The sequence below is a fragment of the Bufo gargarizans genome, chromosome 3 (genome assembly GCF_014858855.1).
Source record: "Bufo gargarizans isolate SCDJY-AF-19 chromosome 3, ASM1485885v1, whole genome shotgun sequence".
NCBI classification, from domain to species: Eukaryota; Metazoa; Chordata; class Amphibia; order Anura; family Bufonidae; genus Bufo; species Bufo gargarizans.
The window spans coordinates 41,786,410-41,803,406 of record NC_058082.1 but is presented as its reverse complement, the minus strand read 5'-3'; the positions used below and the strand labels follow the sequence as shown (position 1 = coordinate 41,803,406).

The 16,997-nt window shown below is 50.0% G+C and overlaps 1 protein-coding gene across 4 annotated transcripts in view; it reads right to left on the bottom strand.

The window, feature by feature from the left end:
• Nucleotides 1-8,165, bottom strand: part of EMSY (EMSY transcriptional repressor, BRCA2 interacting) — a 33,875-nt gene extending 25,710 nt beyond the window's left edge. For 3 of the 4 annotated variants that reach the window (XM_044285150.1, XM_044285152.1, XM_044285151.1), the window contains exons 1-6: nt 7,874-8,165; nt 5,229-5,328; nt 4,710-4,784; nt 3,662-3,837; nt 3,266-3,418; nt 1,212-1,471 (exon numbers count right to left, since the gene is read on the bottom strand). In XM_044285150.1, the coding sequence (XP_044141085.1) occupies nt 1,212-1,471; nt 3,266-3,418; nt 3,662-3,837; nt 4,710-4,784; nt 5,229-5,328; nt 7,874-7,943 (834 nt within the window). In that variant the 5' untranslated portion in view covers nt 7,944-8,165. The remainder of the gene's footprint in view (nt 1-1,211; nt 1,472-3,265; nt 3,419-3,661; nt 3,838-4,709; nt 4,785-5,228; nt 5,329-7,873) is intronic. The other variant, XM_044285153.1, reaches the window with a different exon arrangement.
• Between the last annotated feature and the right edge of the window lie 8,832 nt (nt 8,166-16,997).

Genomic DNA, 16,997 nt, shown 5'->3' with positions numbered 1-16,997 from the left:
TTATATTATCACATATTTGTGATTCCTGACGGTATCATATGGTGTGATATGGAAGTTTCTGCACTTATCATTTGTAATGTACAATGATTGGCATTGTTTGATACTGTATGTCGATTAATCTTTCTAATAAAAAAAGATCTGATTAAAAAAAAAAAAAAAAAAACACACACACACTCTGTGAGTCACATACATCAACAGCACAAATCTCCCTCCTGTGACAGGAGTTTGTTACAATGCATCAGTGCAGGCAAAATGCACCAGTCTGTTTACATCACAGCAGATGGTCTGTACAGAACTGTAACGCCACTTCAGCTGTGTAAGCAGAACTGCAAGCATCCTCTTGGATGCAAGCGACAAAACAAAAATAAAAATAAAAATAAGTTTCCATTCACTGACAGGTAGCAGCAAAGAAAGATTGTGAATATTGACAATTTAAAGTATACTAGAAAGGCCTTTACATACAATGTTCAAAGGGGAACTCATCGCAAATCGCAACTATCAATTCAAATCTAGCAGGGATGGATTTCTGACGGGCGTTGGGGTCATGGTCACAGAGCGATCACATGCACTAAAATTAGCTGCAATGAAGTAGCACCATATTGCGGTATTATTTTGCACATTGGCATGCTGCCCCAGCCTATTACTCACTGCTGCCCTCTTCTGGTTCAGGGTCATAATACACGTCTGCATCTTTTTAGAGATGTACATTGCATGCTAGTTAAAAAAATAAAGCAAAGAGAAGGGGCTCATTCCTATGCGGCGCGCTCGGCTATATTCGGAAGTCCCATTGAAATGAAAAGGAAGTGCAGCGCGCATTCGCAGCCACCCCTCCATTCACTTCTATGGGGGCTCACGGAAATTTTCAGCGCTCCCCTCTAGGAATGAATGGAGGGTGGCCGCGCATGCGCAGTGCACTTTCGCAGAGTTGGGACCCGCACCTATCGGACACTGGGGGCATATCCTACCGATATACCCCCCATTGTCCAAAATTGGAAAACCCCTTTAAGGCCCTTCCTCATCCCTCAAAGCCTGGAAAATCCCTTTAAGGATGCGGCCGCTCTACAGAGGGGACTCATTTCCTGCGCGCATACAGCACAGCGGTATCAGCAGTCTGGGAAAGCTGTACTGGCGGCCATACTGGTTGTCATCCAGCTTTCCAAGAAACTGATGCACGTTACAGAACAGCAGCGTTTTAGGAACCATGTGCTCACCTTCTGGGTGGAGGTGTTGGTGGTCTGGGTGGCGGGTTTGGTAAATGTGATCTTCACCGGCGACATGTGCGGGGGTAAGGAGTTGGCAATGCTCTGCATGATGTTGCTCATTTTGGGGCTGCCGGCGACGGGCAGAGTGATGGTTTTCGAGACCGGAGTTGTGGGTTTGGGAACATCTTTTAGGACCACGGGGGAGGAGCTGCTGGAGTTGGTTCTCCGTCGCTTGCGAGGCTTCTCGTCATCATCCGAACAGTTGACACCTAAACGGGAAAGAGATCACATAACGGATAAATGATGTCATCTGTGCAAAACATGGCTGCCTACTTCTAGAAACAGCGCCACACCTGGACATTGGCTGTATATACACAGTGACTGCACCAGCAGAATAGTGAGTGCAGCTCTGGAGTATAATACAGGATGTAACTCAGGATCAGTAAAGGATAAGTAATGTAATGTATGTACACAGTGACTGCACCAGCAGAATAGTGAGTGCAGCTCTGGAGTATAATACAGGATGTAACTCAGGATCAGTACAGGATAAGTAATGTATGTACACAGTGACTCCACCAGCAGAATAGTGAGTGCAGCTCTGGAGTATAATACAGGATGTAACTCAGGATCAGTACAGGATAAGTAATGTATGTACACAGTGACTGCACCAGCAGAATAGTGAGTGCAGCTCTGGAGTATAATACAGGATGTAACTCAGGATCAGTACAGGATAAGTAATGTATGTACACAGTGACTGCACCAGCAGAAAAGTGAGTACAGCTCCGGAGTATAATACAGGATGTAACTCAGGATCAGTACAGGATAAGTAATGTCTGTACACAGTGACTGCACCAGCAGAATAGTGAGTGCAGCTCTGGAGTATAATACAGGATGTAACTCAGGATCAGTAAAGGATAAGTAATGTATGTACACAGTGACTGCACCAGCAGAATAGTGAGTGCAGCTCTGGAGTATAATACAGGATGTAACTCAGGATCAGTACAGGATAAGTAATGTAATGTATGTACACAGTGACTGCACCAGCAGAATAGTGAGTGCAGCTCTGGAGTATAATACAGGATGTAACTCAGGATTAGTACAGGATAAGTAATGTAATGTATGTACACAGTGACTGCACCAGCAGAATAGTGAGTGCAGCTCTGGAGTATAATACAGGATCTAACTCAGGATCAGTACAGGATAAGTAATGTAATGTATGTACACAGTGACTCCACCAGAAGAATAGTGAGTGCAGCTCTGGAGTATAATACAGGATGTAACTCAGGATCAGTACAGGATAAGTAATGTAATGTATGTACACAGTGAGTGCACCAGCAGAATAGTGAGTGCAGCTCTGGAGTATAATACAGGATGTAACTCAGGAACAGTACAGGATAAGTAATGTATGTACACAGTGACTGCACCAGCAGAATAGTGAGTGCAGCTCTGGGGTATAATACAGGATGTAACTCAGGAACAGTACAGGATAAGTAATGTATGTACACAGTGACTGCACCAGCAGAATAGTGAGTGCAGCTCTGGGGTATAATACAGGATGTAACTCAGGATCAGTACAGGATAAGTAATGTAATGTATGTACACAGTGACTGCACCAGCAGAATAGTGAGTGCAGCTCTGGAGTATAATACATGATGTAAAACTCAGGATCAGTACAGGATAAGTAATGTAATGTATGTACACAGTGACTGCACCAGCAGAATAGTGAGTGCAGCTCTGGAGTATAATACAGGATGTAACTCAGGATCAGTACAGGATAAGTAATGTAATGTATGTACACAGTGACTCCACCAGCAGAATAGTGAGTGCAGCTCTGGAGTATAATACAGGATGTAACTCAGGGTCAGTACAGGATAAGTAATGTAATGTATGTACACAGTGACTGCACCAGCAGAATAGTGAGTGCAGCTCTGGAGTATAATACAGGATGTAACTCAGGATCAGTAATGTAATGTATGTACACAGTGACTGCACCTTTTCCACACACAGATGACAAGTAACAAACCTTCAGCTCCGTTTAGTAACACTCTTTGGATGTCACTTACTTTTCACATAAACTGTGCTGCCACTTGGCAGGACGACCACATTGGAGGCAGGACTAGCAGGTCGGGGTGACTTGACGGTGGCAACACTACCACTGGGGATCGGCGTGGATGTAGGTGTGGACGTTGTACTGGTGTAAGAATAGCAAACGACCACTAGAAGACAAGAATGTAAAGATAATGTCAGTGATTACTGCCTTATGACCAGAGCAGGGTAACACCTCCATGCAGCCTGCATATGCTGTCAATATGGCAGCACTAGGACCCTGCAGCTCATTTACTAGTTATGGTGGGGACTGGGCAACAAAAGCTGGGGTTGGAGGGTTGTCAGGCAATACTGGAGATATTCGAGTACTACAGGTGTAAGGTGCCAACCCCCTCCCCCACCGCAGCACTCACCTTCCTTGTTGCCAGTCTCTGCCGGGTCCGGCAGCGAGGCGTTGTGCTGTCCGGCCGAGTTGGCGATAGCATTGGCGGCAGCTGTGAATGCCGTCTGCGGGACCAGACGAGGCATGAGCGGGATCAACCTGCGCCCTTCAATGGACCACTCAGAAGAACTGTTCGGACCGGACATACTTAAAGAAAAACAAGAAGAATACTTATCATCCTACAGCCTCATCTACATAGAAGGGGAGCCCTCCTAGGCTGCATTCACAATACTGCAGGCTTCAGAGCTGAAATCCCCCCCCAGGATTCCCGGCTCATTCAGTATCTGCACAGAGCCTGCTCTAAATCTGGAGACACTAACTGAACCCCACATCACAGGGAGCTCACTAAGAACCAGCAGAATTATGAATGCAGCTCCGAGTATGACAGATGTGACTGAGCAAAATGACAATGTTATGTGCAGATTAAAGGCTTTGTCTGGGACTTAAAGGGGTTATCCGAAATACGCCAAAATCCTAGGAGGCTGCCACTTCTGGGATCACGTTCCTTACATTGGGCATGCGATTCCAGCCTGGGATTACGACCTTCAGCGCAAGTCTGAATCTCTTGCCAAAGCGCTAGCAAGAGATTGAGACTCACACATGCGCTGCGGGTTCTAACCCCAGGCTGGGATCACATGCCCAATGTACAGCACATGATCCCGGGATAGGTGCCTGCGCAGGATTGCAGCGCATCTCAGATAATCCCCATCAGTATCAGCAGCCTCGATCCCGGCTGTGGCGCTCGAGCCTCTTTCTAAGCCGGTGACATCATGTCCTTCAGTCACATGGCCTCTGTGCAGCTCAGTCCCACTGAAGGGAATAGGATCGAGCTGCAATACCAAGTACAGCCACTGTACAGTGTATGGCGCTGTGCTTGGTATAATACCAACAGGCTGTGACACTCTACCCTCAACAGCTGATTGGTGTGGGTGGCGGGAGTCGGACCCCCATCGATCTGACATTGATGTGCTGTCCTGAGGAGCAGTCAGCAGTATTTCCGTATAGGTAACTATACTCACTTGTGAGCGATAGTAGTGAGGCGCTCATCGTTCACCGCCCTGCGCACCTCTGCGCGATGCCGCTCCGTAGAAATGCTGCAGATAAGAAGATATTAAGGTGAGGGACCTGTGCGGGACCATATCATATCAAACAGACCCTGCAAAGCCTCCATGGTGATAGAAAATGGTGACAAAGGTCTGCTCCACGTCACAGACAGCGTGAGGACCCCACATAAAGCTCCTCATATCTCAGCTTCCTGGAGGTGTCTGAACATGTGGCTTTCTTCCAGAAAATGCGCCTCTCCTGTCCATGGGTTGTGCCTGGTATTGCGGCTCGGCCGGACAGGGCTGAAGTGCAATACCACCTACAGCCTGTGGACAGGGAGGCGCTGTTTCTGGAAGTAAGCAGCCATGTTTTTCAAACCCTGGACTGCAGTCCCGCCTGAAATTCCAGTCGTGTGAAGTGCTGATTTCCTCCATTAGGGGGATGGCAGGGGCAGAGCGTAGCCCACCCATTCCCAAGACTGATAAATCACTCACCTCAGAACCTTCGAGAGTTCCCCAAGGAGGTCTTTCTTCTCCTTGCTGAGGTCGCCCTGTGCACGGAGGGCGCTAATGACACCCGCATACGCCTCCAGCTCTGGCGGCACAAGAAGAAAAGACAGAAACCATAAGCAGCGGATAAACCCAGCATGAGCTGAACGCTAAGTGCCCCCCATGGGGGAGCTACAACACAAAAGCAAAGGCTTCAGACTATGTGGCCACAAATATTCAAATTAGTCTGCAGAGCTGCATTCACAATTCTGCTGGCTATTATTGGAAATGGTCATATTCCTGTACAGAGCCTGGTGTAAAGGCGAAAACATGAGAAAAATTGCCAGAGGGATCTCTTTGTGCTTTGCAGACACTGAATAAGCTGGGAGTACTGGGTCAGATTTCAGCTCTGAAGTCTGCAAAAGAGTGAATGCAGCTGCAAAGTGAAAGCTTCTGGCACTTGTTATTGGAGGAGAGCACCAGGCGTGCGCCGAGACGTAATGCGATGACCCCTCCACTAGGGGAGCAGGATCTGGGACGCTGCTTGCTTGATGGGTGCGGGTCTCATCAGTGGGAGATTTCGGCGATACACCACCCACTGCCGATTGTGAATAGGGTCACGTTACGACCCTGACCCTGTTGACTTTTTGGTCACAGGCGAGTTTGCCGGCCTAGAGATCAATAGAAGTCACATACAACCACGACTTTTTTTTATTTTTTTTTTATATATATTGTCCGATTGGTGTCATATATCCCAAATAGTACGACATGCAGAGAGAAAAAAAAATAAAAATAAAAAAAAACTTTGCGACCAAAGTTACGATACGACCCCCAGGTTACAAAATGAATACCACTTTAAAAGGGGCAGCGAGATGGGTGGCGGTCCCGCGATCTGCTGTCTGAAGGATTATGCAGCACTGCTTCATAATAAACCAAGCGCAGTGCCATCTAGTGGCCGTGCCTGGTATTGCAGCTCAGTCCCAATCACTTCAATAGGACTGGGCCGCACAGAGGTGGCAGTGCCAGGAGTCGAGCCCCCGGACCAGAGACGGACGACCTACTCTAAGGATAGCTCCTCAAGAATACAATCATGGGGGGCGGGGAATTGTCTGCACTCCCATTGAACGGTACAGTCAGCTAATCACAAAATGGCAGATACCAGGAACGGACATACTGATGCGGACAGCACACGGTGTGCTGTCTGCATTTTTTGCGGACCCATTGAAATGAACAGGTCCGCATCCTATTAAAAAAAAAAAAAATAATACAAAAGAAAAAAAAAAAAAAAGGGATCGGACACGGAAACAAACAACGTTCATGTGCATGTAGCCTAAAGCAAATGTAAATAAACTGCGTGCACTGTCCCTTTAAGGGGCCTTTACACTGCCTGATGTTTGGGCAGATTACCACTGATGAGTGTCCATACGAAACCGTTCGAAGTGACACCTAAATCATCGTTTTCCGGCAACGACCCTGGATGGGGACGAGCGATGACATCAGCGATCCCTCCTCCCCGTCGCTGCAGGTAAATGTCTCCTCACTGACGAGCAGGCGATTGTCAGGAGGGAACGTTTGCTCCATTGAACTGTGTAAAGGGGTCCTTTAAGAGATCCCTACCCCCAACCGGAGCCCTGCATCAGACCTGCGTCCTCTGCCAGTGTGTGCCGACCACACAAAAAAGCCTCTGGAATCTGACAACAGGGGGGTCCGGCCGCTCCCCCAGATTTCCTACAAATCAGCTAAAATGATTAAAGTCCTAAAAATCAGCATCAGTGATGAAATACGCAAAAACCAGTTCACGGTAAGGGCCTGGACCAGTCCGCTGTCATTACAATCCTCTATACTGGTGTAGTGCAGGGGTGCCCAACCTGCGGCCCTCCAGTTGTTGCAAAACTACAACTCCCAGCATGCCTGGATAGCCTACACCAGGGCATGGTGGGGGTTGTAGTTTTATAACAGCTAAGGGGGCCGTAGGTTGGGCATCCCTGGTGTGGTGCATGGCGGCTTTCTTCCAGAAAACAGCGCCACCCCTGTCCCCAGGCTGTGGGTGGTATTGCTGCCAGTCAGCCCTCTTCCCACAAGCAAGGGGGGGGGGGGGCGCTGGTTCTCGAAGAAAGCGGTCATGTGTTTTCCAAATCCTGCACAGCCCCCCTCCCCTGCAGATCCAGTCGGGATAGATACTACAGGAGGGGAACAAATGGGTCTTATAATCCGTATTATGTATCCGATCCGACCCCATATCTGACAGGTCTCACCACCCAATCATAACTCACATTGAGACCCCCGTCTATCAGCACGGACAGACTGACGGACACACACAGCAGTTATCTGCTAGCACAGGCCTGAGGACTACAGTCACATTAATCAGGATTTCCAGTCTACAGGATGCCGGATTATAGGGCACACACTGTAACAATAGCGCAGGAAATCCCTCACTGATACATTGTATCCTCTTCTATGACCGCAGACGAGCGCCACCTGCTGGAGCCGCGCCCGCACTGCCCACGAAATGTTTACAATCAGACAGGCTGGGCGCTGACGTCAGAAGGGGGGGCGTGCCTCGCCGAATTCACACACACACAAAAAAGCTAAGCGCGCATGCGCAGTGGCAATTTCTGCGGAATAACAGAGGTAACGGATGGAAAGCGCACCCAGTTTACGGAGGATCCTTTTACATTCATCTCGGCTGAAGTCCAGGAGGGTCGGCCACACCACTGGCATCCTGTCCCCTGCAGTCACACAACCCTGATGGGGAGAACGCTAGAAGGCATCCCCTCTCACGCTGTGAGGGGGGCCCCTGACACGTACGAAAGGGCCCCAGCTAGTCCCGTCACCGCGGACTTTGCTATACGGTGAGGGATCACGGAGCGATCAGCCACCGTAGATCCGGTGGGTTTGATTGCAGCTCCCGCTGTCAAGATGGCGCGCCGGTAGCATTGCGCATGCGCGGGGAAAGCCGGGAGTTGTAGTCCTGCTTTCTGATTGGTTGGCTTCGCAGACGAGGCGAGCTTATCACAAACGAGGGAGGGAGACTGTGTGTGATAAGCTGCGGACGGAGGCCAGAGAGGGACAAACATTAGAACGCCTACAGCGACCTCTAGGTGTTACTGCAGCTTTGGAGGACTGGAGGATCCGCTGTGTAGATGTAGAGGCCCCTCCCTGTATCGCCGTACACAGTGCCCTGTACTGAGCTCAGGTAGATTACAGACAGTGGCGCATGCAGCCTCCATGACCAGCTGTCTGTGGCCTTTATGCCTCATCCGTTTATATGGGGGGCACCCTAAGCATTTGGGTCACCAATACTACACATGACCCTCTTCAGCACACCCCCGAGGGTAGTACAGACCCCCTAAACTAGGGGTAGGCAGCCCCCGGCATTCTAGCTGTCATGAAACTACAACTCCCAGCATGCATACTTGCTCTGCTCTTCTCAGAGCTCCCAGAAAAATGGATGGAGCATGCTGGGAATTGTAGTTTCACAACAGCTGGATGCAGAAGGTTACAGACCCCTGCCCGAAACTAAAAGAGAACCAGACGAGACCCCCTAAATAAATACAGGCCTATTAATAAATACAGATTCTCCCACACCCCCTAAACTGAGAACCAGACCCCTGAATACAGGTAACAGGCCAGATCCCTAAATGATTACACAAACCCCCCCACAAAAGACCCCCTAAATATACAGACCCCTGACCAAACCCCATAAAAATTACAGAAACCAGACCACCTAAAAATACAGCCCCGCCATGGTTTACAGACTTACTATGTTTGCAGACCACCCAATCGTGTTTACAGACTCCAGACCAGTACCCCTCCAGTGTGACTCCTAGACCAGAACAGGACCCCCCCCCCCAGTTTAGACTATAGAGCATAAACCCATCCTGTTTAAAACTTCAGACCAAAACACCCCCCCCTTAGAAGACTCCAGAATAGACCCCCCCTTAGACCAGATCACCATCCTGTTTACAGACTTGAGCCCCCCCCCCCCAATTTAGACCATGCCACCATCCTGTTTACAGAACCCCCCAGTTTAGACCCTAGACTAGACCACCATTCTGTTTACACACCGTAGACCAGAACCCTATACTGTTAACAGACCCCAGACCAGAACCCCCCAGTTTAGACACAAGACCACCATCCTGTTTACATACCTCAGACTTGACCCCCCCACCCCAAATTTAGACCACAGACCAGACCACCATTCTGTTTACAAACCCCAGACCAGAACCCCCTAGTTTAGACCCTGGACCAGACCACCATCCTGTTTACAGACCTCAGACTTGACCCCCCCACCCCCAATTTAGACCATAGACCAGACCACCATTCTGTTTACAGACCCCAGATCAGAACCTCCCAGTTTAGACCATAAACCAGACCACCATCCTGTTTACAGACCTCAGACTTGAGCCCCCCATTTAGACCATAGACCAGACCACCATCTTGTTTACAATCCCCAGACCAGAACCCCGCAGTTTAGGCCACAGACCAGACCACCATTCTGTTTACAGACCTCAGACTTGACCCCCCCACCCCCAATTTAGACCATAGATCAGACCACCATCCTGTTTACAAACCCCAGACCAGAACCCCCCAGTTTAGGCCACAGACCAGACCACCATTCTGTTTACAGACCTGAGACTTGACCCTCGCACCCCCAATTTAGACCATAGACCAGACCACCATCCTGTTTACAAACCCCAGACCAGAGCCTCCCAGTTTAGACCCTAGACCAGACCACTATCCTGTTTACAGACTTGACCCCCCTGTAACGGATCACATGGCACCCCGACTGAGTGCCTCCGTTGCTAGATGCTCCTAGTGCTTTCCGAGGACTCCAAGCACTCCACTTGACACCGTACGCACTGCAGACCCCACGAACCGCCGCAGCTTGGTTGGGGTCTCACCGTCCTCCACCCACGCTGGACCTACGACAAGGCTCCAGGCTCCAGTGGGGGAACCTCTCCTACAGCCAGAGAGCAGGAACAGCTCTTACAAGAGCTAGTAGTTATGCCAGGGGAGTATAGCAAATCTTCCGCGTATAGCAATCCCCCAGTTTGATCAGTTATCCAAACACCAGTCTCAACATGATGAAGGATAAAACAGGAACACTTTATTGAGGGCTACCCGCCCGTATTTATGCAGGTCCCTATCTGGTGGACATGCCCCCAGGGGACCAGAATGGAGACTGAGACACACCGAACAGATACAACACATCCCCACAATGCATCATGGTTTCCTCCTCTCTGCCCCAGAGACAACCGAGGGATAATCCAATTATCTCTCAGGACAAAGGGGAGATCGCCAATACACATGTGGGGACAACAGGACAGAAATCACCATTTAAACACACAATGTCACACCCTCCCAGCAACCACAGACATTTAACATATTCCCAGATAGCTCAAGTCTGAGTGCATATCATTAGGTGAATGGCACTCAGACCACACGAATACAATTAAACTAGCCATCTGGGTACCCTCACATAACAAAATACAATTCCAAAGACAGATTTAAGCTGTGCGGCCGGCCTGTCTTCTTTAAAGTTAGTATGGGCCATAATCCTGAGGCAGGAGGCTGGCAACCAGCCCCCTCCAAAACACAGTGGCGAGGTTGGTTTCGTCACACATCTCCCCCTTCCAGGGAAGACTAACCAGATACCTGACCTCACGGTCAGTACCTGAGTTAGTCTGGCAGTCCAACCACAACCCCATACTGGACCTGTTGAATTTTGGGGCCTGGCTCTGTTCTGTATGTCCCCAGCTGTTGAGTGGGCATCTGCGACTCCTTGCTGCCTTGTGGTTCTCCAGCTTGGAGCTGTAGGTACTTGGTGGGCAGAGGCCGACTGCGCTCTGCCCATATGCCAGCTCTTCCGCTGGGGTCGCTTGTGGGGAGTCCGGCTCTGAAGAAGAGGATAGGGGAGGGCAGAGGCCGACTGCGCTCTGCCCAGATGTCAGCTCTTCCGCTGGGGTAGCCTGTGGAAAGTCAGCCTCTGGAGAAGAGGATAGGGGAGGGCAGAGGCCGACTGCGCTCTGCCCAGATGCCAGCTCTTCCGCTGGGGTAGCCTGTGGGAAGTCCGGCTCTGGAGAAGAGGATAGGGGAGGGCAGAGGCCGACTGCGCTCTGCCCAGATGCCAGCTCTTCCGCTGGGATGGGGTAAGGAAATCCTATCCCCAGGACCTTGTTGCAGATCGGCTGTGGAGAGGAGGAATCGCTTACCTCCTCCTCCTGGCATTCCTGCACGGTTGGTGGGGGATCTGAACCGGCCGTCCAGCATCCCGGTAGGCCTGGTGCAGAGACCGCGGTCCCATCTGCACCATCAAAGTTAGGGGTGCTGTCCCCCTGTGGTTGGGGATAGAGACCGGTTGTCTCTTCTCTCTTTACAACACACTGCTGCTGGGGAGTCCGACCGACTGTCTCAACTCTCTGTAACGCTGCCTGGTGCTGGGTAGTGGGTGCGACCATCTCCACTCCTAGTAATGCTGGTTGCTGCAGGGACGGGGGACTGACAATCTCCTCTCCCTGTGATCCTGTCTGCCGCTGGGGAGAGAGACCGGTTGTCATCTCTCCCTGTAAGTTAAGCTGTCGATGGGAAGTCAGACCGACTGTCTGGACTCCAGATAAGGCTGGCTGTAGTTGGGGATCTGGGCCGGCTACCCAGCATCCCTGTAGGGCCGGTGGAGAGACTTCGGTCCCATCTCTACCTGCCGTCGGGAGGTCTTCCCAGAACCAGTCGATGAAGTTCCCTACTTTGGGAGTTGGTAGGGAAGCAGGGGGTATCGCCGGCAAGTCTTCCCAGTTGTAGGAGGGCAGATCTGGCTCTACTTGTCGAGTAGGTTGGGGATGAACGGAGCTGAGAAGATGTTGGTAGGTCTGCTCCAGCTCCCACTCCCTTGTTACCAGGTGGGTCATGTCTTTGCTCACCTCCCTTCCGTCAGCATAATCATGCATGCCCATCCGGTAGTCGTAGATGTCCCAAAACCTAGACTCCTCCGTGCTGCCAAGATCAATGTCCTCCTCCAAGGCATCCCATAGTAACCCAGGTCCATCATAATCCTCACCCTCGGGTCTGTCGTGCTCAGCCATCCAGGGGGAATGTTGAATGACATGCCACCTTAGGGCCTGGTAAGTGTCATCTAGCCAAAGCTCCTTACATACCAGGTTCTGGAGCTCTGTTACCCAGTCATCCAGGGGCTGCTCTCCCAAGAGACCCATCCGCATCGCCACACGCTTCTGTAGCCGCTGCTCATAACTGGGGAGACTCTCACCTCGCCGCCGCTGGGCATTTTCCAGGGCATCATACCAGACTTCCTTTCTGTCTGCATCCCTGTAGTCCGCGGCTGCCTCCTCCTCCTCCTCGTCATAGAACGCTGTCCGAAGACTAGCCGATTCCATCCTGCTATAGCCAGGGGCGCTGTACGGATACTAGCGTTGCCCTCAATATACTCCACGAACGGTGTCTCCGAGCTGCTTCTCCTCACACTAGGACGCCATCCCACTGCTGTCACCAATGTAACGGAACGCCTGGCACCCCGACTGAGTGCCTCCGTTGCTAGATGCTCCTAGTGCTTTCCGAGGACTCCAAGCACTCCACTTGACACCGTACGCACTGCAGACCCCACGAACCGCCGTAGCTTGGTTGAGGTCTCACCGTCTCCTACCCACTCTGGACCTACTACAAGGCTCCAGGCTCCAGTGGGTGAACCTCTCCTACATCCAGAGAGCAGGAACAGCTCTTACAAGAGCTAGTAGTTATGCCAGGGGAGTATAGCAAATCTTCAGCGTATAGCAATCCCCCAGTTTGATCAGTTATCCAAACACCAGTCTCAACATGATGAAGGATAAAACAGGAACCCTTTATTGAGGGCTACTCGCCCGTATTTATGCAGGTCCCCATCTGGTGGACACGCCCCCAGGGGACCAGAATGGAGACTGCGACACACAGAACAGATACAACATATCCCCACAATGCATCATGGTTTCCTCCTCTCTGCCCCAGAGACAACCGAGGGATAATCCAATTATCTCTCAGGACAAAGGGGAGATCGCCAATACACATGTGGGGACAACAGGACAGAAATCACCATTTAAACACACAATGGCACACCCCCACAGCAAACACAGACATTTAACATATCCCCAGATAGCTCAAGTCTGAGTGCATATCATTAGGTGAATGGTCATCATTAGGTGAATGACCACACGAATACAATTCCAAAGACAGATTTAAGCTGTCCGGCCGGCCTGTCTTCTTTAAAGTTAGTATGGGCCATAATCCTGAGGCAGGAGGCTAGCAAACAGCCCCCTCCAAAACACAGTGGCGAGGTTGGTTTCGTCACACCCCCCACCCCAATTTAGACCATTGACCAGACCACCATCCTGTTTACAAACCCCAGACCAGAACCCCCCAGTTTAGACCCTAGACCAGACCACCATCCTGTTTACAGACCCCAGACTTGAACCACCCACCCCCAATTTAGACCACAGACCAGACCACCATCCTGTTTACAAACCCCAGACCAGAACCCCCCAGTTTAGACCCTAGACCAGACCACCATCCTGTTTACAGACCCCAGACCAGAACCCCCCAGTTTAGACCCTAGACCAGACCACCATCCTGTTTACAGACCCCAGACTAGACTTCTCTGTTTAGAACTTAGACTGCCCCCTCCCCTGTTTACAGACCTGACCCACTGAGTTTACAGACCCCAAAGCTCCCCCATTTACAGCTGAAAAAGGGCAAAATAAAACGTGCATAAAATGACAACGGAAAAGTCACGTCCAGCCCACACCGCAGCACCAGCCATAGGTAGACGACATGGAGGACGGGGTGCAATTTACAGACTCAACAATATGTACTGATTTTGCGGTCGCTGCTCCTGAGCTGCTGTGGGGGCGTTGGGCACTTTTCACACCCCTGGCTCTAGCCGTAAATCAGCAACCCAAAAGTATTAGTGTGATATATCAAACCAACGGCAGGGGCGAGTGGAAGCCATTTAGGGCCACGTTATTGATGACCTGTCCTTACATTGTCAATATCAGATCTGTGGGGGTTGGGCCCCCAACACAGCTGCCGATCGTCTAATTGAACCGGGCCCCGCAGACTTCTATGGCTGCACACCTCTGAGGCTGTATGGAGACAGAATGTAGATTTTAGGAAGAAGTGATGATATGAGATCCTTCATTGTGAGAAGTGAGTGATTGTGTCCGTCCTCCCGGGAGATGACATCATGGCCATTCTTATAATCACGCGATCGGATGGCGGTGATGTGTGAGCTCATAACCTTCCCTGGAGGGGTTAATTCTCTGGATGTTGTCTGCACCTGCCGACCATTATCTGGCCGTATAGGATATCAGAGCAGAAGGAGGAGAACATGAAGCCATGTCAGCCGCAAGCTCCGCTGCCAACAACGTGCAACACCTGCACAGAGACCGAGATGGTTATCATCAGTGTAAATAGAGCCAGGAAATATAGAACATATAGCGCACACACCAGATGGTACGGCACGAGCGAGGATAGACAGATAGATATTAGAGATAGATTTTTAGAGAAATCCCATGAACCGGACTGTATATGGAGAGATCACATTCACATTCGATTGGCCACGATCTTATAGTACTTTATACATACGTGGCTTTATTTATGCAGATCGCTCTGTAATTCAAGCTGCTTATATTCGTGCTCTGTGTGCGCGTTGGTGCCGGCACCCGATAGCTGGCGCTTGCGCGTTGGAAGTCTTGAGAAGCTGATCGTGTTCCGTGGACGCTGGTTTGATTATCAATACAGGACCTTGCGTTCTTTCATCTTTGCTCTTTTCCAGATGCGTTTCGAAACCGGTACAGGTTTCTTCCTCGGTGGGCAAAAAAGTAATAAAGATCGGGGACAAACTTGCGACGACATTCATCTTTAACACCTGAGCCGATCTAGATCGGGCCGGTGTGATTATCAATCTCTGGACCGGACTATGAAATGTTTGTTACTCATTAAGCTTACTTTAGGCATTGCGATTTTCATGCACAGACTCTGTTTAGCAATTTAGCATATCATGCTCATATATATACAGGACCTTCTAAAAAAATTAGCATATTGTGATAAAGTTCATTATTTTCTGTAATGTACTGATAAACATTAGACTTTCATATATTTTAGATTCATTACACACAACTGAAGTAGTTCAAGCCTTTTATTGTTTTAATATTGATGATTTTGGCATACAGCTCATGAAAATCCAAATTTCCTATCTCAAAAAATTATCATATTTCATCCGACCAATAAAAGAAAAGTGTTTTTAATACATAAAAAGTCAACCTTCAAATAATTATGTTCAGTTCTGCACTCAATACTTGGTCGGGAATCCTTTTGCAGAAATGACGGCTTCAATGCGGCGTGGCATGGAGGCCATCAGCCTGTGGCACTGCTGAGGTGTTATGGAGGCCCAGGATGCTTCGATAGCGGCGTGGCATGGAGGCAATCAGCCTGTGGCACTGCTGAGGTGTTATGGAGGCCCAGGAGGCTTCAATGCGGCGTGGCATGGAGGCAATCAGCCTGTGGCACTGCTGAGGTGTTATGGAGGCCCAGGATGCTTCGATAGCGGCCTTAAGCTCATCCAGAGTGTTGGGTCTTGCGTCTCTCAACTTTCTCTTCCCAATATCCCACAGATTCTCTATGGGGTTCAGGTCAGGAGAGTTGGCAGGCCAATTGAGCCCAGTAAACCATTTACCAGTGGTGTTGGCGCTGTGAGCAGGTGCCAGGTCGTGCTGAAAAATGACATCTTCATCTCCATAAAGCTTTTCAGCATATGGAAGCATGAAGTGCTCCAAAATCTCCTGATAGCTAGCTGCATTGACCCTGCCCTTGATAAAACACAGTGGACCAACACCAGCAGCTGACATGGCACCCCAGACCATCACTGACTGTGGGGACTTGACACTGGACTTCAGGCATGTTGGCATTTCCCTCTCCCCAGTCTTCCTCCAGACTCTGGCACCTTGATTTCCGAATGACATGCAACAGTCCAGTGCTGCTCCTCTGTAGCCCAGGTCAGGCGCTTCTGCTGCTGTTTCTGGGGAATGCGGCACCTGTAGCCCATTTCCTGCACACGCCTGTACACGGGGGCTCTGGATGTTTCTACTCCAGACTCAGTCCACTGCTTCCGCAGGTCCCCCAAGGTCTGGAATCGGTCCTTCTCCACAATCTTCCTCAGGGTCCGGTCACCTCTTCTCGTTGTGCAGCGTTTTCTGCCACACTTTTTCCTTCCCACAGACTTCCCACTGAGGTGCCTTGATACAGCACTCTGGGAACAGCCTATTCCTTCAGAAATGTCTTTCTGTGTCTTACCCTCTTGCTTGAGGGTGTCAATGATGGCCTTCTGGACAGCAGTCAGGTCGGCAGTCTTACCCATGATTGTGGTTTTGAGTAATGAACCAGGCTGGGAGTTTTTAAAAGCCTCAGGAATCTTTTGCAGGTGTTTAGACTTAGGGTCCATTCACACGTCCGTTTTTTCTTTCCTGATCTGTTCCGTTTTTTCAGGAACAGATCAGGACCAGATCTGGACCCATTCATTTTCAATGGGTCCTGGAAAAAATCGGACAGCACAATGTGTGCTGTCCGTTTCCGTTGTTCCGTTCCGCATGTCCGTTTAAATATAAAACATGTCCTATTCTTGTCCTGAAAAATCGGATCCTGGTACAATACAAAGTCAATGGATCCGCAAAAAACGGATGACATTCGGATGTCATTCCGTATGTCATCCGTTTTTTGCGGATTCCGTTCCTGGAA